We start from the raw sequence: 26,289 nt of genomic DNA on the forward strand, positions 1-26,289 counted from the left end.
AGTGATATGCTCGAGCGTATGGTTGAGTTGCAGGAAAGGCAGCAGGAGCAGAGACCGCCGCTACAGCCCCTGTGTAACCAACAGCCCTCCTCCCCAAGTTCCATAGCCTCCTCACCCAGACGCCCAAGAACATGGTGGGGGGGCCTCCGTCCACCCAGTCACTCCACCCCAGATGATCGCCCAAGCATCAGAAGGCTGGGCTTCAATAAGAGTTAAAGTTTTAAAATGCAGTATGTCCTTTTCCATCCCTCCTCCCCCACCCATCCCAGCTACCTTGGCAATTATCCCCCTACCTCTGTAAGGAACTAATAAAGAATGCATGAATGTGAAAAAACAATGACTTTATTGCCTCTGCAAGCGGGAGGGGAGGGGTGGGGTGGGGTGGTTGGTTTACAGGGAAGTAGAGTGAACCGGGTCGGGGGGGGGGGGGGGTTGGAGGGTTCATCAAGGAGAAACAAACAGAAGTTTCACACAGTAGCCTGGCCAGTCACAAAACTCGTTTTCAAAGCTTCTCTGATGCGCACCGCGCCCTGCTGTGCTCCTCTAACCGCCCTGGTGTCTGGCTGCGCGTAATCAGCGGCCAGGCGAGTTGCCTCAACCTCCCACCCCGCCATAAAGGTCTCCCCCTTACTCTCACAGATATTGTGGAGCGCACAGCAAGCAGCAATAACAATGGGGATATTCTTTTCGCTGAGGTCTGAGCGAGTCAGTAAACTGCGCCAGCGCGCTTTTAAACGTCCAAATGCACATTCCACCACCATTCGGCACTTGCTCAGCCTGTAGTTGAACAGGTCCTGACTCCTGTCCAGGCTGCCTGTGTACGGCTTCATGAGCCATGGCATTAAGGGGTAGGCTGGGTCCCCAAGGATCACGATAGGCATTTCAACATCCCCAATGGTCACTTTCTGGTCCGGGAAGAAAGTCCCTTCCTCCAGCTTTCGAAACAGAGCAGAGTTCCTGAAGACGCGAGCATCATGTACCTTTCCCGGCCATCCCACGTTGATGTTGGTGAAACGTCCCTTGTGATCCACCAGGGCTTGCAGCAGCATTGAAAAGTACCCCTTGCGGTTTACGTAGTCGGTGGCTTGGTGCTCCGGTGACAAGATAGGGATATGGGTTCCGTCTATGGCCCCGCCACAGTTTGGGAATCCCATTTCAGCAAAACCATCCACTATTGACTGCACGTTGCCCAGAGTCACTACCCTTGCTATCACCAGGTCTTTCATTGCCCTGGCAAATTGGATCACAGCAGCCCCCACAGTAGATTTGCCCACTCCAAATTGATTCCCGACTGACCGGTAGCTGTCTGGCGTTGCAAGCTTCCACAGGGCTATCGCCACTCGCTTCTCAACTGTGAGGGCTGCTCTCATCTTGGTATCCTGGCGTTTCAGGGCAGGGGAAAGCAAGTCACAAAGTTCCATGAAAGTGCCCTTACGCATGCGAAAGTTTCGCAGCCACTGGGAATCGTCCCATATCTGCAGCACGATGCGGTCCCACCAGTCTGTGCTTGTTTCCCGGGCCCAGAATCGGCGTTCCACGGTATCAACCTGCCCCAGTAACACCATGATTTCCACATTGCTGGGGCCTGTGCCTTGTGAGAGGTCTATGGCCATGTCAATTTCCTCATCACTCTCGTCGCCGCGCTGCAATCGCCTCCTCGCCTGGTCCGGGTTTCGCCTTGGCATGTTCTGGCTCTGCATATACTCCAGGACAATGCGCGTGGTGTTCATAGTGCTCATAATTGCCGCGGTGATCTGAGCGGGCTCCATGATCCCAGTGCTAGCTATGGCGCCTGGTCAGAAAAAAGGCGCGAAAGTAGTATCTGATGGACCAGGAGAAGGAGGGCGGGAGGGAGGGAGGGAGGAAGGGCCGAGTGACGACATGGCGTACAGGTACAGGAACAGGGAGAAACACAAACAACTGTCACACAGAATGGTGCCCCCAAAGATTAAACTGGAAACCCTGGGCTTAGCAGGCCGTTGATTTCACGGAGGAAGGGGAAGCAAATGAACACAGAACAAATCTATTTTTTACATCTTAAGGTGGCAGCCGACGCTGCAGCATGAGTGACAGCCATACCAATATGACGATGACGGTTACCAATCATAAAATACCATCATCTGCCAAAAGGCAAGGGGCTGCTGCTGTGTAGCAATGCAGCCCCACGTCTGCCAGCCCCACGTCCGCCAGCACCCAGCATCGCCCTCGGCCTCTTCTGGGTGCTTAGCAGACAATACTGGGCAATTGGCAGAAAATAGTATATTATGACTGGTAACCGTCATCATCAAAACAGTAGCATGTCTGCCCAGGTGACCATGATTGACAGCCATACCAGTATGACGACGATGGGTACCAGTCATAATATACCATCGCCTGGAAGGGGCTGGTGCAATGCAGCACTACGGCTGCCAGCCCCACGGCTATCACTCATGCTACACTGTCTACCGCCAAAAGGCAGTTAGCAGCTGCTGCTGTGTAGCAATGCAGTCCCACGTCTGCCGGCACCCAGAGGACATATGGTGACGGTGAGCTCAGCTGAGCTGAGCGGGCTCCATGCTTGCCGTGGTATGTTGTCTGCACAGGTAACCCAGGTAAATAGGCGCGAATCTATTGTCTGCCGTTGCTGTGACGAGGGGGGAGGGGCCTGACGACATGTACCCAGAACCGCCCGCGACACTGTTTTGCATCATCCGGGCATTGGGATCTCAACCCAGAATTAAAAGAAAAGGCGCGAACCGCTTCTCGGCTCGAGCTGTGGCGCAAACGTAGTATCTGACGGCCTAGGGGAAGGAGGGAGGGGGGCCGAGTGACGACATGGCGTACAGGCACAGGGAATTAAAATAAAGAACGGTGGCTGTGCATCAGGGAGAGACACAAACAACTGTCACAGACTGGTCCCCCCCAAAGATTAAACTGAAAACCCTGGGTTTAGCAGGCCGTTGATTTGACGGAGGGAGGGGGAAGCAAATGAATACAGAGAAAATCTATTTTTTTACATCTTAAGACGACGGTGCAGCGTGACTGATAGCCCTCGGCATCTTTCTGGGTGCTTGGCAGCAAATACGGGGCGGTGTATGACGATGGTCTTCAGGACTATTGCACAATCGGCTGCTCGGGGAAGACTCTGCTAACGTGCGATGACCCGACTTGTAATAGGCCGGCTAACAGTCATAATACACCATTTACTGCCAAAAGGCAAGCCCCACGGCTGCCAGCACCCAGATCGCCGATGAAGGCTACCAGTCTACTGCACCGTCTACCGCCAAAAGGCAGTTAGCAGCTGCTGCTGTGTAGCAATGCAGTCCCACGTCTGCCGGCACCAAGAGGACATATGGTGACGGTGAGCTCAGCTGTGCTGAGCAGGCTCCATGTTGTCTGCACAGGTAACCCAGGTAACCCAGATAAAAAGGCGCGAATCTATTGTCTGCCGTTGCTGTGACGGGGGAGGGAGGGACCTGACGACATGTACCCAGAACCGCCCGCGACACTGTTTTGCATCATCCGGGCACTGGGATCTCAACCCAGAATTCCAAGGGGCGGCGGAGACTGCGGGAACTGTGGGATAGCTGTGGGATAGCTACCCATAGTGCAATGCTCCGGAAGTCGACGCTAGCCTCGTACTGTGGACGCGGTCTGCCGACTAGAGCACCTAGAGCATTTTATGTGTGGACATACACAATCGGCTGTATACAACCGATTTCAATAAAACCGGCTTCTATAAATTCGAACTAATTTCGTAGTGTAGACATACCCTGACAGTTAAGAAGTTTTTCCTAATGCCCAACCTAAACCTCCCTTGCTGCAATTTAAGCCCTTTGCTTCTTGTTCTATCCTCCGAGGTTAAGAAATTTCCCCCCCCTCCTCCTTGTAATAACCTTTTACGTACTTGAAAACTGTTATGTCCCCTCTGTCTTCTCTTTTCCAGACTAAACAAACCCAATTTTTCCCTCATAGGTCATGTTTTCTAGACCAACTGGACACAATACTCCAGTTGAGGCCTAATCAGAGCGGAGTAGAGTGAAAGAATTACTTCTCGTGTCTTGCTTACAACACACCTGCTAATTCATCCCAGAATTATGTTAGCTTTTTCTGCAACAGCGTTACACTGTTGACTCCTATTTAGGTTGTGGTCCACTATGACCCCCAGATCCCTTTTCGCAGTACTCCTTCCTAGGCAGTCATTTCCCATTTTGTGTATGTGCAATTAATTGTTCCTTCCTAAGTGGAGTACTTTGAATTTGTCCTTATTGAATTTCATTGTACATACTTCAGACCATTTCTCCAGTTTGTCCAAATCATTTTGAATTTTAATCCTATCCTCTAAAGCACTTGCAACCCTTCTCAGCTTGGTATCATCTGCAAACTTTATAAGTGTACTCTCTCTGGCATTATCTAAATCATTGATGAAGATATTGAACAGAACCGGACCCAGAACCGATCCCTGCAGGACCCCACTCGTTATGCCCTTCCAGCAGCTCTTTATGATTTTATATTAAGTTAAATCAGGCCTTAAATATAATCAGTCATTTTTGAAAATTAATATAGTTATTGTGATATGATTTAATTTATTGTGAATGATGTTTTTAACTTTTCCTGATATGAGGTGATGCCTTGTCTAATAGAAAAAATCCTTTTATTAGGTTGTTGGTTGAGAGTATAATTGATCACAATACAATAAATCGCACAGAAGAGTGAGGGGAAATTTTAAGTAGAGTGCACAGAGATTTCCCCCCCTCCCCACTGCATGACAAGAACATTGTCAAATAATTTAGGCCCAAAGTTCACTTTTTGGGGGGATTGAAGGATGGGGGTAAGACACTTTTTCGTACATTACAAAGTTTAATAAGAAATGAAATATTTTGAATGACATGTCCGCTGATTTAAACAAAAATTTCTTGTTGTGTTTCTCTGAATTATTTACTATCTTTTTAATCCAAACCCACCTGTATTTTTTCTAGTCCAGGAGATCTACACGGTCAAATGGACAATTTTTTAAAATAAAGTTGGTGGGAGGAAAATGGAGCCTGACTACACTGTCCCAAATGAGTGAAATGGAAAAAGTCAGTCAATATAAATTGTGGAAAGGAAGTTTTAGATATTTAGCCTTCTATCGGTTTCAGTAAACCAGGGTGGTATTAAGAGAACAAATCAAAGCTTCAGTCCTGCAATATGATCCATGCGAGTGGTCCCCACATCTGTTGACTTAAATGGGACGCCTTACAAGTATAGGGGTCTGCCTGTATGGATTAGACTGCACAATCAAGGCGCAAATTAGTTTTGTGAGTGCCATTTTAAATTTAACCAAGATAATGAATATAATCCGCTCCCAGTAAAGTCAATGGGAATCATTACACTGACTTGAAGGGAAATTGGATCTGTCCCTCTCCGATTTAAAAAAAAAAAAAAAAAAGGCAGTACTTGAGGGGATGAAGAAGAGATTGCGCGTATTAGAACAAGAGCTCTCCCTTCACCCAATTTCCCTTTTGCCAATTATGGAGTGATTTAAAGCTTTGGCCAACCATGACTATATAAATACAAATAATGGCAAAAAAATAAAAGAATTCACTGTCACAATTAAGTTTAAGCACATTGTCAGGATTTAACAACTGACATATATAACAATTAAATGGCCAATGGCCAAAGTTAAAGCATACTCCATAGACTTCCACAGTTACAGAAACCCACTAAAAATCCTCATAAGTTTATAAAATGCCCTCACTTCCTTTTTTTTTTTTTTAATGGCTTATTTTATAATGGACTTTTGGTTACTGTTTATATATGGTTTTAATGACTGCCTTTCTCAATTGTTAGAAAATTATATAGAACTGTAAACAACCATTAGTAATCAGCCTATTACAAACTTCCATGCATTATTTTTATCATTTTATCATCTTTATGAAGAAATTTTACATATATTTTTTTTCTTCTTCCTCAGAGCTCTACATAGTGTCCAGCTGGGATATGCTGATGTCTTGCATTATCTTATTATAAACCAGAAGCTGGACCTTGGTGCAGTAGATGAAAAAGATCGAAATCTCATATTTTTAGCCACTATATATGACCAACCAAAGATACTGGACTATTTTCTTGACATGGTCAGTTGACTGAAAAGGTTACATTAAATACAAAAAAATAAAATGTATTAATTAGGAACTCTCGAGGGGTTTATAACAAATTAGTATGGCTAAAAGGCGTGGGTATAAACAATTAATCCAGAGCTCCTTATTTTGATTTTTTGAGTGCAAAAGACTCAGATTCTGCCCTGCTCTTGAGTCACTCTACTAGTGATTGTTATTTTGCAATCATATTTTCCTCTTCTTAAAAAAGTTCACTCCCCTCTTGTATGGAAGAACCACATAATTAGGGGAAACTAATTATACTTAAAGGGCTGTCAAATGCATAAATAAACAAGCTAAAACAGAGAAAAATTACTTTTTGCTTTCTAGTATCGGGGGTAGCCGTGTTAGTCTGGATCTGTAAAAAGCAACAGAGGGTCCTGTAGCACCTTTAAGACTAACAGATGTATTGGAGCATAAGCTTTCGTGGGTGAATGCCCACTTCGTGCGTCTGACACTGTAAAAGAACATAGAGAGAACAAGAGTTCCACTTAGAGCTGACAATTGAATTAGGCTTGATGCCTCTACTAAGAAGGGAACTAAAAATCACTGAGTAATTTCACATAGGTAGCAGCCATCAGATGGGTGTAATGACTTTTGATCACTATAGGTTTGGAACACATCTGAGCCTGTTACCCAGAGATAAAAGGCTTTATATTTTATTAATACAGAATATGGAGGAGTTGTTCTATGGTCTGAAATATAGCTGCTTTTCTCATTGTAAATCTGTTTTGGTGGTTCAGCTCAAAAATGTTTTCCTGCTTATTTTTTGTTCTAGGGACTTCCCATACCTGATGTAAACCACGCAGCAGAAAATGGAAACACACCACTCCATGCTGCAGTGAATACTGGAAAAATGCACCTTGTATCTTTGCTGCTGCATTATCCTGGAATTAATGTGAATTTCCCAAATCCCCAGTGTGATGGAGCTACTGCACTACATCTTGCTATTGTCTATGGTAAACTTTCTCACACATCATATTTTTTATGGTCGCTGTCAGAAGTCTAAACTTCTAAGAGGACTCTATTTTTAAACCCCAATATATGTGGCTTTATAATGTAAAAACAGCAAAGAAGGTTATTGAAATTGTTTTTAACCTTTTCAGTTGACCTTTCAGTACTTGTAGTTAAGGAATCAAATGATTGATTAAGTAATTAGGAGCTCTTTGTCTATTTTAAAATATATGTATCTCAGCTCTGCTAAATCTGAGTGAAATACAACCATGATTTGAAAAGGGACGGGGGAGCAGTTTGTACAAAATATGGCATAATATTCCATCGGGATATTAGTGGCTAGGAAAAAAAGCCATATCAGGAGACTGTTCTCTGCAAATCTTGGCTTGCAAAAGTTTGCAGGATAGACCAAGACATTGTGAACATAAGGATGCACAAAGAAATGTCTAAAGAATATTTTATGGAAGGATTAGTCTGTGAAGAAGAAAAAAGTTATGTATCAGGCAGGTTGCAAAAGGTTTTTCCTGTGTGTGGAGGAGACTGTTTGATTTTCTGTTTATTGAAGAATTGTTAGTGAGCTGCAGATTTTTATAACTGGTCTTACTACAATTTTGCTTTTATGATGTACACATTCAGAAAATGTGTCAGTCCCTTATTCATCACAGCATGTTTGAAATGTCTTTCCATTTTGATTGTGCTGCTAGCATATGATGTTAAACCTGTTAATCTTTATATGTTTTTAACAAAAGCAGGTTGACCAATTCTGTTAATGTTCTAAGTTTTTATTATTTAAAAAACAAAAACAAACAAACAAACAAAAAACACATTCCCAGAATCTCCTAAAATTCTGGTATTGCTTTTCATTTATACTCCAGTAAATGGAGATATGGTATTCTGTGCAAATTTATTGTTAAAACAATATTCTTGGAAATCACATATGTTGTCTTAGATTATTTTAATTCCCAAAACAGTGCACTTAAATTTAAATAGATATTTAAAATAGGTGAACTAATTTTGTTTTTCCACAAAATAAAAGAAATATAAGTGTGATATTAACAGAAGTCTTTGGACTCCAAAATCCTCTTCACCATCTTTGTTTCATCTAGGGTACTTGGGTATTTGCTATTTATTGCTGAATGCTGCAGCTGATGTGGAAAGTCCTCTGGGAGATCTAACACCTGTGCAACTTGCTGAGAATTTTGGTAATGAAACTATAACTAAGTTCATAAAGATGCATGTTAAAAAAATGAAACTTGAAAATAAAATGTTTGCCTGACTATGTAAAGCATAATAGCATTTTCCAATGTATCTATTTTAATTTTGTACATTACACCTATTTTAAACTTTTGACATTACAGTGCTGCTTTTATCTGAGACATGGCAGCTTGCCAACATTAGTTTTTAGTGGTAAATTCTGCTATGCAGACCTGAAAGTTTTATATCTTAGGCCACTTCCTTCTGTTGTTTTATCCTCTTCCTGGTTTTGGCTGTTCTCAACCAAACATATACATGAAAGGGTACATATAACCTCCTGCATATTAAAACTGACACTGTTTAGTTTTTAGTATAAAAATACAGAGAATATTGATGTCAGTTGTATTAACACAGTGAATCATATTTTTACACTGTTATAAATTGAGATGTTCATCAATTTGACTCCTAAGTATTTTCTGGATTATTTGTGTGTGACATTTTTTAAGACAAGATTTTAAGAAGTGACTAATGATTTTTGGTGTCCCCAAGTATTTGAGTGCCCAACCTGAGACCCCTTAAAGGAGCTGCATAATCAAAGTGCTGAGCTTTCACCCTCTGAAAATGAGGCCCCTTTAAATGTTTAAATTAAGAGAATCTATTTCTTGTATATTGTATGCTTGAGATCATAGAACTCCCATTCTAACTCACATTCTTATTTACAATGTCACCAGAAAGTGAAAACAAGTGTTCGCATGGGATTTTTGTAGCTGGCATTGCAAGGATTTATGTGCCAGCTATGCTAAACATTCGTATCCCCCTTCATGCTTCGGCCACAATTCCAGAGGACGTGCTTCCATGCTGATGACGCTCATTAAAAAAATGTGTTAATTACATTGGTGACTGAACTCCATGGGGGAGAATTGTATGTCTCCAACTCTATTTTACGTGCATTCTGCCAGAAGCTCAGAATGAGTGACAAGGGATGGATCACTTGATGATTACCTGTTCTTTTCATTCCCTCTGGGGCACCTGCACTGGTCACTGTCGGACAACAGGCTACTGGGCTAGAAGGACCTTTGATCTGACCCAGTAGGGCCATTCTTATGTTCATATTTTCCTGTTATAGTAGTCTCGGATGATGACTCAACACATGTTCATTTTAAGAATACACTTTCGCTGCAGATTTGACAAAACGCAAAGAAGGTACCAATGTGAGATTTCTAAAAATAGCTACAGCACTCGACCCAAGGTTTAAGAATCTGAAGTGCCTTCTAAAATCTGAGAGGGATAAGGTGTGGAGTTTGCTTTCAGAAGTCTTAAAATAGCAACATTCCAATGCGGAAACTACAGAACCCTAACCACCAAAAAAGAAAATCAACCTTCTGATGGCATCTGACTCATGATGATGAAAATGAACATGCGACGGTCCACACTGCTTTGGATTGTTATTGAGCAGAACCCGTCATCAGCATGGTCACATATCCCCTGGGATGGTGATTGAAGCATGAAGGGACATATGAACCTTTAGCACATCTGGCATGTAAATATCTTGTGATACCGGCTACAATAGTGCCATGCGAACATCTGTTCTCACTTTCAAGTGACATTGTGAACAAGAAGTGAGCAGCATTATTTTCTGCAAATGTAAACAAACTTGTTTGAGCAATTGGCTGAACAGGAAATAGGACTGAATGGACTTGTAGGCGCTAAAGTTTTATATTTGATTTTTTAATGCAGTTTTTTTTACATAATTCTACATTTGTAAGTTCAACTTTTATGATAAAGAGATTGAACTACAGTACTTGTATTAGGTGAATTGAAAAATTCTATTTCTTTTGTTTTTTACAGTGCAAATATTTGTAATAAAAAATAAAGTGAGCACTGTGCTGTAATTGTGTGGTAACTGAAATAAATATATTTCAAAATGTAGAAAACATCCAAAATATTTAAATAAATTATATTCTATTATTGCTTAATTTTTTTAATCGTGCACTTTTTTAAAATCAAAATCACGCTTTTTTTAATTGCTTGACAGAATTTTTATCTTCTCAAAGGTCAAGAGATATGTTTTACTATTTTAAATGAAACAGCTTCTTATGCATATACTACATGACAAGCAAAAACAGCACTTAAAAGATGTTTGATTTCTTAAACTTGAGCTATTGTGTTTACTTCAGATTTTCCATACAGTTCTTTTACTTCGCTATATTGACTAAATGAAAGATGCAAGCACATCTGAAATTACCAAGACAACCAGCAAACATGAAATTCTGTAAATATGTTTTTACAATTTAGATTAAGTATGATGCATATTTACAGCATAAGAATGCCAGTAAATAAGCCAGACGGAGGAAGTGACTGTAGGAGTGTATAGTTCAAGTACTGATGAAGAAATAAGAAAGCAACAGATAATGATGGGCTAAGACTTTCCTGTCTGGAATCTAGCATGCAGGGCTACTTAAAATATATATAAAAATTAATTAAGTTCCTTGTTTATATAGACCTTATATAGAGGGGTCCTTTAACACAACTGGTGAGTTGAAATAAAACTATGTCTAGACAGTATTTGGTCCTGCCGTGCGGGCAGGGGACTGGACTCGATGACCTCTCGAGGTCCCTTCCAGTCCTATAATCTATGAATCTATTAATCTATTTTTCTTATTTTTAGCAATAACAAGAATAACATATGAGACCATGAAGTGTTTGCATGACTGTTATTAAATCATGTGAGTAACTGAAATACAAAAATAATTTAAAATCAAATAATTCCAGTTTACTGAAGATGTGGAACATATATATTCAGTGGGATGTATTGGTCCCCTTCAAGTTAATGATAAAACTCACATTGGGTTCGGTGGAGTTAGTACATAGGACCTGATCCTGCAAATGAGTGACTGACATGTCATGTGAATAGAGATGCAATGGATTTACTTGTGTAAGAGAGGACTACCCCCTTGAATAAGGTTTTGCTCTCACAGTGATTAAAGATAAGAAATAGTAGTCCAAGTCCCTTCTTCTGATACTGAAGTCTGATGGTATAGTGAGAAGTATTTTGTTCATTTCTGCCTAGAAAAATACAATTTTGAGTATTCTCAATGCTTTTAGAATAAAGATCATATAATTTCTCATTACTGTCCATTTTAATGCACATTTCTATAGCTAACACTTTTGACTCAAATTGTACTATTTACAAAAATCTAACAGCATAAAATGGAAACTTATCAAAGTAAGATTAATCTTGCTTGGTTTTGTTATGCTTGTAGAAAGAATTACCAAGATGCTAGACAGAACTTGTTAAACAGTGAGAAAGGAAGCAACACTTGATTTAAAAAAAAACAAAAACAAAAAAAACCCCGTTCTTTTCATTCCATCTCTTACTGTTTTCTTGATATTCTGTGTTGTGCTCTCATTTTCTCTAGTAGGTAGGTAATCTTTTTAATGTCCCACAATAAGAAAGGGATGAAGGGTAAACTTCCAAAATAGCAGAGGGGTTTTTTGGGGGTTAAAATGCAGCCTAAACAGAGGGCTAACTAAAGGCTTAAGCCATAGCCCCATCTTGACTGTGGGACTTAAGTGGTGCATATGTCTTGTCCTGACCCTCTGAACGGGGTGGGCATCAAACCAAAGGAGCTCCTGGCCCATTACGCTGGAAAATCTGAGGTAAATTACTACTTAATGGAAATTCTTAACCAAAAGAGAGGGAAGAATGAAATAAAACAAAAATGCCTAAAAATTACAATAAATGAGAAACTGGACTGCCTCAAAACTCAGCAAATACCATCGCTGTCACAATTAATGGGACTATCTCTGCTAACCTCAAAGTTCTTGGAGGATATCCTATTCTCTCCCAAAGATAAAGAACAGAATAAAAGACCTATTAGAAAATTATTTATCTGGAATGACAGGTTCTGAAGAGCATCAAATATGAAACTTCTGAATCTAAAAACATAGCTGTGTGATAGAAACTGAGACATGACTTGATGGGAGAAGGATCACAAGGAAGAATTTTTTTTTTTTTAAAGGCAGCCTCTAGAAAGGTGTGGATTGAAAACTGCATCACTATGTAAAGGAAAATAGAGTGCCTTGAAAATTACGGACCCAAACATGGCAGCTCTTGGAAGTTATGGAATTTCAGGTTGAAGAAGTTGAGGGATCTGCTCTTTTGCCTGTAGAAGATGCAGATTATTAAACAATTGATGATAATTTAACATTATTATTATTATCAACAAAAATAAAATAATCTGAACTTAATCCTTTACATTTTCAAAGCTGTATAGATACTGTAATTAACTAATTCTCACTCCTGAATGAGGCAGCACCACAGCAAGGCATTATTATTAACCCCATTTTACAGATAAAGAAACTGAAGGACAGAGGTTAAAAGGGTTTGATCTTAAAAACTACTGACATAATTGATTGTTAGTGTATAAAGATTAAAGGGCCTGATCCTGTCAGCGCTTGACATGCAGAACTTTCATTGAAGTCAAAGGGAGTTCTGTGCATAGGGTATCTGCAGAACTAGGCCCTTGGATAAACATATTTACAGTAAGATAGATGTATATGAAAAGTTTAAAAGTTTCTAGAAACAGCTACCATTGTTTCAATACCATACTCAGTGAAACAACAACCTGAAAGCAGAGATTATAACTTTTAAGGGTCCTTCCTAGCAGGAGCCCTTATTGATGGTGCACTGTATGATCGGTCTAAAAGGAACAGCTTTCCCATGAGAAAGTGTTGAAAGGCAGATAGTTTCCAACTGTTGGGTCAGTTCTATTGCTGTGGTTAATTTAACAGTTGGTGTAAATTAATAACATTACAATAAAATATGATTTTTAAAAAATTATTTCATTTACCATACAACTCTGAAACTGTCTGATTTTTCAGCACCATCTATAGAAGTTTTTATAAAATATCCTATTACTGTGGTATCTGAATGCTTCCTAAGGGGAATACCAATTCTTTCAATTGTACTTTGTATCATAAAATTGTTGCTTTTTTTGTTATTAATATAAGACACCTTGTTTTCTTTTTGGGCACAATCCTGTTCCCTTTGAAGGCAATGGGAGTTTTGCCATTGAATTAATGGGAGGAGGACTGTACTGTGTCTTACTTTTCTTGGTAATTAGAGGCAGTGATTAGAATATCTTATTATTGTGCACTGGAGTTTCCCTTGCAGCAAAAAAAGTATACAGTATTAACTTTAAGGTTAACTGAAACAGCATGAAGGGGGAAAATAGTTTGCCAAACACAAGCAGTAAGGAAATAAATGTTATCTAAAGCAATACTACATTAGAGATAAAAATAAAAGCCTAAAATCAGTGTACTTGAATACATTGAAATACACGTTGAACAATCTGAGCATTAGAATCCAAAGTCCAGTTCCTCATTGTGATGTTCTGAACATCATGGGAACACCCTGCACCCCATATTCATCCTTATAAAATGATTGTGTGGTATCTATCCCATGCAAAGTTTGTCATGTTGGGTGTCTTCGGAAGGCTCATGATGCACTGTCATAGGTTGTAATTTCATGTATATAGTTATGAGGCTGAAAATGTGTCCTCGTGACTAAACAAGCCCAGACAAAAACTCTCCCAGAGCAGAGGGGCAGTTACACCTCATCAAGGCATGTATGGGACAAACCCAGCCCAGCCTTACAGGAACAAAGTACACTGGCCTAGGCAACAACAAAGGATCTGTTGGACTCTCAAGTGAGTCACCCCCCTTCCTTTGGTCAGTTTGGGACTGCGATGAGGTAATGCTCACCTGACTTTGAAGGGAGCGGGCAAAGCCAAGAGGGAAGAAAGGACACGATAAAAGGGAGAGATATTTGCCATGCTCTTCTTCTCTCTTCCACCTCCATCTACAGCAATCACCACCAAGCGACTGAAGCGCTGATCAGAGGGGAGAGCCTGGCTGGAGGGCAACCAGCCAGCTGTGGTGAGAAGCATCTCAGTTTGTAAAGGCCCTGGAAATGTTAAGATCAGTCTAGAATGTGTTTTGCTTTTGTTTCATTTGACCAAATCTGACTTGTTGTGCTTTGACTTATAACCACTTAAAATCTATCTTTGTAGTTAATAAATAAATAAATTCTACCTGAAGCAGTGCATTTGGTTTGAAGCGTGTCAGAGACTCCCCCTGGGATAATAAGCCTGGTACATATAAATTTCTTTGTTAAATTGAAAAACTCATATAAGCTTGCAGCGTCCAGCGGGCATAACTGGACACTGGAAGATGGAGGTTCCTAGGATTATGTCTGGGACCAGAGATATGGGCTGGTGTCATTCGGTTGCACAATCCAAGGAGCAGCTTACATGCCAGAGGCTGTGTGTGAACAGCTCAGGAGTAGGGGTTCTCACAGCAGAGCAGGGTAAGGCTGGCTCTCAGAGTCAAGGATTGGAGTAATCTAGCAGATCCCCAGTCCAGATCACACCAGGGGAACGTCACACTCATCTGGTGTAAATGGTCATAGCTTTCCCACCTTGTAAAATGTCCAAAGCTCCAGTCACTTTATTTCTTCATTCAAACTTTTTTGCTTTCTAGTTTTAAAGATCTTCTTAAAATTCCACTATGTAATGCAAACCCTTTAAAGATGTATCTCCTTCCAATTAAATGCTATAATGTTGTACTGTGTAATCATCCCACTATTTTTGTGCCAAGTTATTAAAAATGTAATAACGTGTAATTACAAAAAATAGAATAGGAGGACTATTTTAAAGGATTAGTGAGATTTATATGATTTTGAAGTGAGCAAAACTGCTCCTGTGAAGAGAGGTTGCCTGAACCAAACCTCAGCTCCAAGCAAAATTGACTATAATGACCACCTATAAACAAGGGTATTATGAGGTAAGTACCACTGACACAGTTTCATAGGCTGCAAGCCGGCACATACCAGCTTACAATGGGAAACTAAAGAGCCTTTCCTCTTAGCTGACCCCTTTCCCTATAGTTTCTTCCTTGTATACAAAAATTTACATGAATTATTTTTGTTTAAAAAGAGGAATATATTCTATCCTCTACTGCCAGAACTGTTCTATTCACATTTGTGGGGGTGGAGGCTGCAGTCCTACCACCTGTGACACCTATGAAAGGCCTAAGATTCTGGAGACAGTGCCTGAAAAATCCCACAAAAGCTTGAGTCTCTGGTCAAAAGTATAGGCTATCTCAGAGGTGGGCAAACTACGGCCCGTGGGACCATCCTGCCTGGCCCCTGAGCTCCTGGCCGGGGAGGCTAGCTCCCGCCCCCTCCCCTGCTGTTCCCTCTACCCTGCAGCCTCAGCTCACTGTGCCGCCAGCACTCTGGGCGGTGGGGCTGCAAGCTCCTGCTGCTCTGGGCGGCATGGTAAGGGGGAAGGGAGCCGGGGGGGGGGGGTTGGATAAGGGGCAGAGGGTCCCGGGAGGCAGTCAGGGGACAGGAAGCCAGCGGTTGGATGGGGTGGAAGTTCGGGGTGGAGGGATCAGGGGATGGGAAACAGGGGGGGTTGATAGGCATGGGAGTCCCGGGGGGTGGGGAGGGCAGGGAGCAGGGGGGTTGGATAGAGGGTGGTGTCCCGGGGGGCCAGTTAGGGGTCAGGGGGTTGCAGGAGGGAGCAGTCAGGGGACAAGGAGCAGGGGGGGGGGTTGGATGGGTCAGGAGTTCTGAGGAGGGCAGTCAGAGGGCAGGAAGTGGGAGGGGGCAGAGGCCAGGCTGTTTGGGTAGGCATAGCCTTCCTTACCCGGCCCTCCATACAGTTTTGCAACCCTGATGTGGCCCTCGGGCCAAAAAGTTTGCCCACTCCTGGGTTATCTGGTGGTGCTGTGACCCATGCAAATGTAGAAAGGTGAGCCTCCGGCACATATCAAAATGTGTGATTCACCCCCATAGAGCAGCAGTTCTCAAACTGTGGGTTGTGACCCCAAAGTGAGTTGTGACCCCATTTTAATGGGGTTACCAGGGCCAGCATTAGACTTGCTGGGAACCAGAGCTGAAGCCCGAACTCCACCCCCACCCAAGGTGGTGGGGCTCAGGCTCCAGCCCCCTCTCCCTCCACCCGAGGCAGTGGGACTCGGTCTCCCCCTGCCTCCTGGGGTCATATAGTAACTTTGTTGTCAGAACAGGGTCACGGTGCAATGAAGTTTGAGAACCCCTGCCATAGAGGGTCTTCCTCTCTACCAAAATAGATGCCCCCTGAAACACATAAGGGACTCCGCTGTAGACGCCAAAACCCATATGGCCCCTCCTTCAATGTTGAAACTGTGGACCTCTCTGACTTGTACAGGGCATCCTGCAAATGTTAAAATGGGGTGATCCTCATGGAGTCCTGCAGCCCAGATTGGATGTCATACATTCAACTGAGCTGCCTCCACCTGTCCTTCACAGCTACCATAATGCTTGCTGGGGAAGCAGCCTCCTTTCACCAGGAGAGAGCTGCCAAGAAGAGCAGGCAAGCACCTGCAAAAAGTGCCAGTATTTGCCCTATGCTCTCCACCAGACTCATCTATCCACCTAGCTCCACCTCCCATAAATCCTGGCTTCTCTCAGCTGCCATCTTCCCAAGCTATTCACATCCACCCCCAACTCTCTCCCCCACCTTCCTTAATTTACCCAGGTACCCACCTGGACACTTCCACAAACCTAGCTACCACCAACTTCTCAAACACCCCCCAACAGCTCCCAGTTATCTCAACCTGCTGCCCCCCCCAGCCCTCCCAACAAACGTAGCTAACCTCTAGCTTCCCTCCCCCAGTTATCACCAAGCTATGCCCAGCCACACATACAACAGTCCTCAGCTTCCCCTTAGACTAGGCTCCAGTTTATCTCCCCTCCCCATTGGACACCTCTACAAATCCAGCTGCTGTTAAGGTTGCCAATTTTGGTTGGACATATTCCTGGAGACTCCAGGACAATAGTGGAGGGTTGGCAACTCTAGCTGTTGTTAACTGCCCTCCCCCCCAATTGCCTCAACTCATCCCTCCAGACATTCCCTACCTACTCCCCAGAGGAGTGGGTACTCTTCAGCACCCACCACATTTTGTGCAGCCCCATATCTTCCTCTGCTTCGGGGGGCAAGGCGTATTGAGCTTAAACTGAAGTTTAGGCTACAAATCTACATCTACCAATGCTCTGCAAAACATGTAACGACATATAAACTCTCACATGGAGCTGTACAAAATTTGGCAGCAAGGGGAGGAGCAGGAGCTTTATCCCTTCCACGGGGGAAGTGTGTGTGTGAGAGAGAGAGGGAAAAACACCCCCGGCAAGAGCCCTGTTGACATTGGAAGGGACCCCAGGCCAGCGGGGTGCCCCTTCCCCGGCCCCCAGAGAGGGGTGGGCGGTCGCTGTGCCGCTCCGGAGTGAGGGTTGGAGATGAGGCAGCCCAGGGCTGGGCCCGGCCCGCCTTCCCCCTCCCACTCTTTGTGGGTCACATGAGAGGGGGCGGGCGGCTTGGGGAGAGGCAGCAGCTGAGCTCGGGGCGGCTGCTGCGTGTGTGTGAGTCTGACGGGGGCGACGGGACGGGAGCTGGGGAAACCCCCGGGCCTCGCTCAGCCTCTGCCGCTCCCGAGGGTCCTGCTCACGGCGCCCGACATGGACGAGGAGGGCGGCGGCGGCGGTAAGTGGCGGAGTTGGTGTGGGAAGCCGCCGGGGCTGGGGGAGGCGGTAGAGGGGGTCTGGGCCGCCGGGTGTTGGCGGGGACACGGTCTCCTGTACCTGGTCTCTCGTGCGTGAGGCTTTGAGCTGGGGACACGTCCTCCCGCCCCCGGCTTTCCCCGTTTGGGCGCTGTGTGTTTGCTGGTGGGGAGGGCAGCGGGTGTCTCCCTCCCTGTCTGGAGCGTCCTGCTCTCAGGGAGACGCCGATCCTGTCTCCCACGCACGAACAGCCCACCTCCGCTGCGCCCTCCTTGCCATCGGTTCCCACCCGTGCTGCCCCTTCTCGTAACACTGGCCACACCTTCCTGCCTGCCCCCCACCCCATCTCTTTGCTCCCCTGCAACCACATACCACTCCTGCTGAGCGCCCTGGGATTAGGGTGACCAGATGTCCCGATTTTATAGGGACAGTCCCGATTTTTGGGTCTTTTTCTTATATAGGCTCCTATTACCCCCCCATCCCCGTCCCGATTTTTCACGTTTGCTGTCTGGTCACCCTACTTGGGATACCCCATGACTCCCACCCTGCTCCCCGCATCCACATCCCCGACTGTGCCTCCCCCACATCATCTTTAATGCAGAGCACTTACCCGGTCCCCTCCACCCTGCCGTATTGTCCTTCTCACCCTTCGCCCACTTGTGTTCCCCACCATACATCCACTTTGCCCTTCCTTCCCTCCTCCACATAACAATCCCATTCATACACATCTCTCTCAGCCCCCACACTATCCCCCACAGACCTTCTTCTTACATATTTATTAATGTCTCTTGGGGGAAAACCAAGGGAAGTGACTATAATAACAAGTAGTGAATAGTTTTCAGGCTTCTACATCCTGAATAAAGAGGAATGTTGTTGGAGGAGAAATGGGCCTTATCCTTCTGGCAGGGATGTCCAAGTACTGCCAGTCTTTGCTGATCCTAGTCTAGGGACATTGCTCCTATTAGGATTGACTTGCTCAAGTTCCATGTGCTAATGACAACAATAGAGAGCTCTGTGCACCCTAGTTTATGAATCTCTCCTACCCCCCAAAAGGTCAAACATTTCTGAGGGAGGAAAAATGAATGCACACTTGCTTAGGGTCTGTGAGAATGCTGGAAAAGAGAAGTCGATTTAAACACCCTGACAGTAGAACTCACTGTGTGCATCTATGTTTGGCCAGCTCTCACAGTTGACTTGCCCCCATGGTGTTATATTGACAGCCAGTTGTTTGTTCTTGTGTCTCAACACAGTGAAATCATTGCACACTGTATGCAGCTGCTGCTCCTATCAAAAATTATGTGTGTGTTTTGCAGTAAATAATGTACAGTGAAAAGGCTAATTATATTCTGCAACAGCCCTGCATTTGTGTGTAATTTTAATGTAGGTGCAATGATAATCACTGAGTTGTTCATCCAGTTTACACCAGGTAAACAATTTCCATAGGTAGTAATGTAAATGTTTCCAAACCCACATCTTAGAAAATCAGGACGTGCTTCTTTCACCATCTTTTAGTACAATTGTGATCTTTCAGGGATTAATTTGTACAACGACATGAGCTAATAGACCCCAAACAGATTTGCACGAAGGCTTTCTCTGTTTTATCTGAAATGCATTGTCTGTGTGAAGCTTTTTGTCTGACCAGCCAATTCTCAATGCTATCACTAATAAGGATGCTGACTAACTGTTGTCCCATATCAAAGGTAGTTTTTCAGGACGAGGTTGTTAATCAAGATGTCTTCCAAATAAAATAAACAGTAATTGTGTATGGATGAATATATTTGTTTCATTATAAATATGTCAAGTAATGAGTGGTAAGATTAGTAGTTGTAATGTGATTGCTAGCTCTTAAAATAGTAAGGGAAGAACTCTGAAATAAAGTGGGTGTGGTATTTGTTTTGACAAGTGGAAAAAATGCCATGATGCATCAGTAACATCACAGAAAAATATCCTACAAACAGTCCATCTGCAAACATCAATATTTCTCAGCAATTATTTCCCTCAGCTGTTTTGTCAATAAGATACGACTTTTCTTTAAAAAGAAGAAAAGGAAAAAAAAGTGGTTTTACTACTACTAATAGTAATGGGAAAACACTGTAGTAAACAGCAGAAAAATAGTAAATTAAAGATTTAATGTTTTAAAACAACTTGATATTACATCAAGGGTATATCAACAGTATATCACTGAATTTTCATGTATATGAAGGATACTTTATTATGCTTGTTTATTGACATTCAATCCATCTAATATAGATATTTTTCACTTGTATGATCTTGAATCATCAAAAAAATTTAACTTTCACACTGCAGAGTATGTGAAAAATTGGTTTCTTCAGCCTTAAGGTCCAGTTCTGCAAGGTGCAGAGAGCCTACTTTGAGGTTCTGAGCACCTTCAGTTCTCATTGAGGTACATTGGATTTGAAGTACTTGGCACCTTGCAAAGATTGGACCCTCAAAATGGATCTACTTATTACTGAAAAAGTCACTTCTATTATTCTTCTCGGATTATTTGTCATATCTCATTTAATAAAAAATGTACTATTCAGGGTGGTCAAATTATTGTATAGTTTACAAGTGTCCTTAGTCAGCGTTATAATATTACAGATCCAAATAACTGAATGTAAAAGTTCAAATACGCTTAATGTAGCGTATTTGAACTTTTACATTAGCCTTTTGTGATTATTACACTTATTTTCATAAGAAAAAGCCTAATCCTGGTTTCCTTTCTTGTTCAAAACTTCCATTGGTAGAGTAGGATTAGTTTAACATTATTTTAAACTAACTAGATTTTGGAATGACAAGTGGTAAGAAAATTGACCATATCATGACAAGAGATTATATATACAGAGTTAAGTGTCAACTTGAAATCTAGTCAGTTTTAAAATGAATTAACAGCAGTTTTAGCTACACCTGCCCTAAGACTCTATGCTGATTTCTGAGCTTTTAAAATGCCATTTTTAGTATGTTAAAAATAGTTTTGTCTTGCCTGTCGCTGAAAGACCCACATAAAGAGGTGTTCAATTCATAAAAATAAATGAATTTGACAGTGTGAATCAGTGGCTAGGGCATTGGACTGGGATTAAGGAGACCTGAGTTCTGTTATCAGCTCTGTCATTAGCCTGATGTGTGAGCTTGAGTTCACCTCTTTGTGCCTCCAGTTCCTCATCTGTAAATGGGAAAAATTATATGCACCTCTTTTAGTAAAATATTTTTGAGATGTGTGGATGAAAACCGCTATGCATTATCATTAAAAAAGAAAAAGAAAATTTGATAGCGAAGCTGTCAAATGTAGGACATGCTCCCTACTAGTTTAAACTCTTCCCCCCCACCCCTTCCCGGTAGTATAAATGTGGGCATAAAGGCCCATGTCATACCATCTATTATCACACAAAACTCCCGTTGATTTCAAAGGGGCTCTGTGCATGGAATAGGAGTAAGATATGATCCAAATTAATTAGTGTTTTATTTCAGCTGTCTGTTGTGTTCTAATTACAGGGCTCTTTGTACTTAATTCAGGAAAACATGTTGATTCCCCTTCCTTCCCCAGCTTGAAATGATGTCTTTTATGACTTTATTAGACTGAAACATCTCTTGCTGCAGTTAGTATGTGATAGTATTTCATTTGGGTATCTGAGGTCCTTGCATTTGATAGCAGGTGTTATGCTTGTGTAGTGATAAATAATGAAGTTTCTTTTGAGATAATTTCCAGGCCTTAAAATTCTTAGATCAGATCATTCTGCATAAAAATTTATGGCAGAATATGGCTCCTGTTATTTTGTATTAGGATCAGTTCTAATTCTGTTACATTCGTTTTCTTGAATTTGATTAGTTGTTGCATATTCTCTCCCATTCAGGTCATCAGGAATTCTGCTTATGAAAGGACTGCAAGATCAGTCACTTACTCTTTTTTTAATTTGTAGCTTTTTTTTTTTGGGTCATTGGTTTTTAAACAAAGTAAAAGTTAACTTTCTATAAGGTGCTGAATTCACAGAGATACAAATCCCTCCATCCTTCCCAAACAGCTACAGCACAAGCAGTGCAATGTAAACTTCTCCATACTGTTCCCTAAACTGTGTACTTCAGTCCTGAACTCTGAGGCATTTCTTTGCATGAAAGAGTAATTCAGTATTCAGGTTCTTTCAATCCTTGACCTCTCTGCTGGAACTGCCAACGAGAATGCCAAGTGTGGTGTTGGTTGCTGTGGTGTAGGCACCTGCCCAGAGGGACTGAAACCACCAGCACGTTTCACACAGGCCACAGAAGAACAGCTTACTGATGAAGCAAATGTAGTAAGTCTGCTTTCACTCTGTCTAAATGGAAAAGCACAGTTATCATCCTTTAACATACAAATGGATAAATTTAATAATAAAGGCAAAAGTGCCCTGAGAAAAACATAGAAGAATTAAAACTGGTTTTCAAAAAAAGTAATTTAAGTATGGTAGGAGTTAAAAATAAGTATTCTTAGGCTCAAGTCAACCTTTCTGTGTCCCATAGTTTCCATTTCTCTGTAAAAGCCTGTGGAAGGGAGAATATGCACTGAAAAATCCATGTGAACTGGAAATTCACTACATCATATATTATACACAAATATTTATTTTCTGTGTTTGGAACCATAACTATATGCTGTATTCATATAATATGATATGCTTAAATTCCAACAGTAACCAAAAAGTATGTTAACCAGCATCTATTTGCATATGTCTAATTTCAGAGCACCAGGTCTGGATAACTTGCACCTGTAGTTTTAAAGAATTGGTCAAGAAGCTCTCTGAGGATTGATGTTAATTAAAAAACAAAAACCTGGGGAAATTCCAAATTCCAAAGAGAGAGCCTGGGTTCTGTCAATCATTAAAAAGGGTACCTGGGATGACCTTGGTTTAGACTGGTTAGCTGGACATTGATCGCAGGCAAAATAATGGAGCAGCTGATATGAATCCGAATCAGTAAAGTACTAATGGACAGAAATATAATTAATATCAGTCAGGATGGTTTCATGATAAATAGGCCTTGCTCTTTGATGTAATTACAAGTTTGGTTGCAAAAGATAACTGGTCATGTCAAATACCTTATAGAATTCTAATATATTATATGATATTTGGATTAAAAAATAGTTCTATGGGAAATCAGCGTGACACATTAAATGGATTAAAAACTAGCTAAGTGATAAATGATTCCCATTAATCATTTATATTTTTAAATCTAATGGGGAAATCTTAAGGATTTGTTCTTGGCCCAGTGCTATTGAATGTTTCCTTTCAATCATCAGAAGAAAACATGAAATAATTGCTGATAAAATTTGCAGAGATTGCAAAACTTCATGAGGTGGTAAATAATGAATAGTCCCTTACACATAGTTCTTTGGATGTCATGATGCAATGAAACAATATGTATTAATATAGACAAGTATAAGGTTATACATAGAGAACAGGGGATTATATAGTGCAAAGCAGTGACAGGGGATAATGGTAGATAACCAACTGAATGTGGGCTTCCATTGCAATGCTATGGTTAATGTGATCCTTGGATGTACAAACTGAAGAATATAAAATTGGAATAGGAAGATATTGCCTCTGCATATGGCATTGGTAAGATCACTACTGGAATACTGTGTCCAGGCCAGGTGTCAACACTTTTTAAAAGGATGTTGAAAATTTTTTAACAGGTTCAGAAAAGACCAATAAGAATGATTTGATGTCTGGCAAGCAGATCTTACAATGAGAGACTTAAGGAATACAGATTATTTACTTTGTCAAGGAGAAAGTTAAGAGACAATTTGAACATGGTTTATAGGTACCTACACAGGGAGAAGATAATACTAAAAAGGTCTTTAATCTCTCAGACAAATATATAACAATATCCAGTGGCTAGAAGAATTCAAACTAGAAGTAAGGGGCAATTTTTAAGAGGCTAGGGCAATTAACTGGAACAACTTACCAAGGAGCGTGGTAAATTCTCCATCACTTAGTCAGTGGAGCTATGACTACACTAACTGAGGATCTACCCTTTTTAAAGCAAGATTGGATGTCTTTGTAGAATATATGCTCTAGTTCACCCACAAGATGAACTACTCAAACCCTCCCTCTTTGTGCCTCTGCTTCCATCTCTGCATAGAATCTTGCCGTTTTTTACACTGGAGAATATTGACAAAATGTGATTTTCCTCTTCCCTCAGCTTGCCTTTTCTTCCCCCTCCCACAACTCTTTCCTTCTTCCCTCTCACATGCGGAAGTTTGCTGTCCTCTAAACCAGTGTTTTTCAAAGTTTGAGTCAGTCTCGGCATGTAATGCACTGGGTCGCTCTGGTCAGCACCACCGACTAGGACGTTAAAAGTCCTGTCGGTGGTGCTGCCCAGCTAAGGTAGGCTAGTGCCTATCTGCTCCGACACCGCACTGCACCCTACCCCAAGCATTGGTTCCACACTCGGCCAATGGGAGCTGGGGGTGGGGGTGGGGATGGTGCCTGTGGGCAAGAGCCAGGCAGAACCGCTTGCGTGCCTCTGCCTAGGAGCCGGACCTGCTGCTTCAGGTGCAGCGCGGTCCATGGTGCCAGGACAGGCGGGAAGCCTGCCTCTGCACCCCAGCTGCACTGCTGACCAGAAGCCACCGGAGGTAAGTCCGCGCCCCAACCCCACGCCCCAATCTCCTGCCCCAGCCCTGAGCCCCCGCAAACCTGGAAACCCTTCTTGCACCCCAAACCCCTCATTCCTAGCCCCACCCCACAGCCCTCATCCCCGTGCCCCAGCTCTGAGCCCCTCCCAAACTCCTCATCCCCAGCTCCATTGGGTTGCAGGCATCAATAATTTTCTTCAGCTTGGTCCCCAGAAAAAAACTTTGAAAACCACTGCTCTAAACTCTCCACTTGTCTCAATAACCCCATCCCATCTCCTGATCTTTCTCATGTCTATTCTCATCCCTTCCATTTCTCTTAACCTGTCACTCTCCTCTTGCTCTTTCCCCATACAACATAAGCATTCTTTAGCCTGTCCCATCTTAAAAAAAATCCCACCCTTGCCCCCCCCAACTTACCTCTCCATCTGTTGCCCCATCTCCCTTTCATCACCAACGCCCCCCGCCCCACCTTCCCACAAGCCTTCCTAACTAGCTCCTTTCGCATTCATTGTGGACAACGGCACCATCCTGCCTGTCTCTAAGGCCTGTATCTTGGGTGTCATTTTCGACTCAGACCTCTCTGTGGGTCCTCACATCTAGGCTATGTCTAAATTTTGCTGGTGCTTTCTGCATATCATCTCTAAGGTACTTTTCGGTCTGTCTGCGCAGCTAAAACTCATGTTAAGGCTCTCATCTTCTTGTCTCAGTTACTGCAACTTCTTCTTTCTGGCCTTGACAAATGCAAACTTGCCTCAGTGACATCCATTCAGAAATCATTCTCCTAACCTGTTGCTTTGACTGTGTCATCCGTCTCTTTGCATCCCTCCATGAGCTCCCTCTTTTCTATCTCATCAAACATAAGCCCCTTGTCTTCACTTCCAGGGCCCTTCATAGCTACCTATCATCTCTCATCCTTTGTTGAGATTTCAACTCCTGCTCTGATTTGCCCTTAGTGCCACGTTCCATTGCTCACTTGGTTAAATTTTCATACACACACCCCATGAACATCCTCGCACTAACACTTTATTCTCCTTTAAAACTCTCCTTAAATCTCTCCTTTTCTTTGGTGCTCCCCCCCCTCCTTCCCCCCCCAAAAAAACAAAACCAAACACACCCAAAACAGCTAGGCTGTTAGTGTGCTGCCTGTCATGCTGACCCCTGTTGTCTAGTTTCCTTGTAGTCTCCTGTCTGTCTCTTTTAGGGTTGCCAACCATCCAGGGTTGTCCTGGAGTCTCCAGGAATTAAAGATTAATCTTTAATTAAAGATTGTCATGTGAGGAAACCTCCATGAATACGTCCTACCAAAACTGGCAACCCTAATCTCTTTGTTCTCTCTTGTTTTATACTTAATCCTTGCTCTGAAGAGTTTATATTGTATCTTTTTGTGCAGCGCCTCCTTGAGTGCATTCTTTCAAGGTATAGTCATTGATTATGTGATCACATAGTATTTCTTCTCATGCAACATGTGCATCAGGATGGACAATGAATGAGACAGTGGACTGTGGTGATTGAATGAGGCAAGGTTTCCCTGGGTTAATTAATTTCAAAAAGTGGATGGTGTACAGCAAATGAAACATCCCCTATATGATCCTTTTCTCCTTTTAGTTCTAGAATTCAGCAAGATATTTAAGTATACATCTTGGTGAAACATTGGCCTTAGTAAAGGGTGTGAGTGCATGTGTAGTTAATAAGGTACATAGGCACATGCTGAACCTTCCGGATAAAAATAACTATTTAAGAACTGACTCATTCCCTGAGCACATCTGTACTGTGCTCTGATTGAGGCAGGAATATATCGTATGTGATCATGTAAT

The 26,289-nt window shown here is 42.4% G+C and overlaps 2 protein-coding genes and 1 long non-coding RNA gene across 7 annotated transcripts in view; 2 read left to right on the forward strand and 1 right to left on the reverse strand.

The window, feature by feature from the left end:
• Nucleotides 1–9,638, forward strand: part of LOC101953358 (small integral membrane protein 10-like protein 2A) — a 30,333-nt gene extending 20,695 nt beyond the window's left edge. For 2 of the 3 annotated variants that reach the window (XR_010590865.1, XM_005304711.5), the window contains 3 exons: nucleotides 5,936–6,095; nucleotides 6,895–7,075; nucleotides 8,177–9,638. Coding sequence is in view for 2 of the 3 variants with exons in the window: in XM_005304711.5 (XP_005304768.3) it covers nucleotides 5,936–6,095; nucleotides 6,895–7,075; nucleotides 8,177–8,346 (511 nt within the window). In the remaining variant the exon portion in view is untranslated. Of the gene's footprint in view, nucleotides 1–5,935; nucleotides 6,096–6,894; nucleotides 7,239–8,176 lie in introns of those variants that run through there. The other variant, XM_065558983.1, reaches the window with a different exon arrangement.
• Nucleotides 9,639–10,916: 1,278 nt separating this feature from the next.
• LOC135973828 (uncharacterized) lies at nucleotides 10,917–18,189 on the reverse strand. Its single transcript, XR_010590867.1, has 3 exons — nucleotides 17,953–18,189; nucleotides 14,031–14,232; nucleotides 10,917–12,430 (listed from the first exon to the last, which is right to left on the reverse strand). It is a non-coding gene; the product is annotated as an uncharacterized LOC135973828 (long non-coding RNA).
• The window catches only part of CYTH3 (cytohesin 3), an 84,160-nt gene continuing 75,542 nt past the window's right edge, over nucleotides 17,672–26,289 (forward strand). Inside the window, exon 1 of one of the 3 annotated variants that reach the window (XM_008164643.4) lies at nucleotides 17,672–17,854. In XM_008164643.4, coding sequence (XP_008162865.2) covers nucleotides 17,830–17,854 — 25 coding nt within the window. In that variant the 5' untranslated portion in view covers nucleotides 17,672–17,829. The remainder of the gene's footprint in view (nucleotides 17,855–26,289) is intronic. The other 2 variants (XR_010590866.1, XM_065558984.1) reach the window with 2 other exon arrangements.

Source organism: Chrysemys picta, chromosome 10 (assembly GCF_011386835.1).
Source record: "Chrysemys picta bellii isolate R12L10 chromosome 10, ASM1138683v2, whole genome shotgun sequence".
In the NCBI taxonomy this organism is placed as follows: domain Eukaryota; kingdom Metazoa; phylum Chordata; order Testudines; family Emydidae; genus Chrysemys; species Chrysemys picta.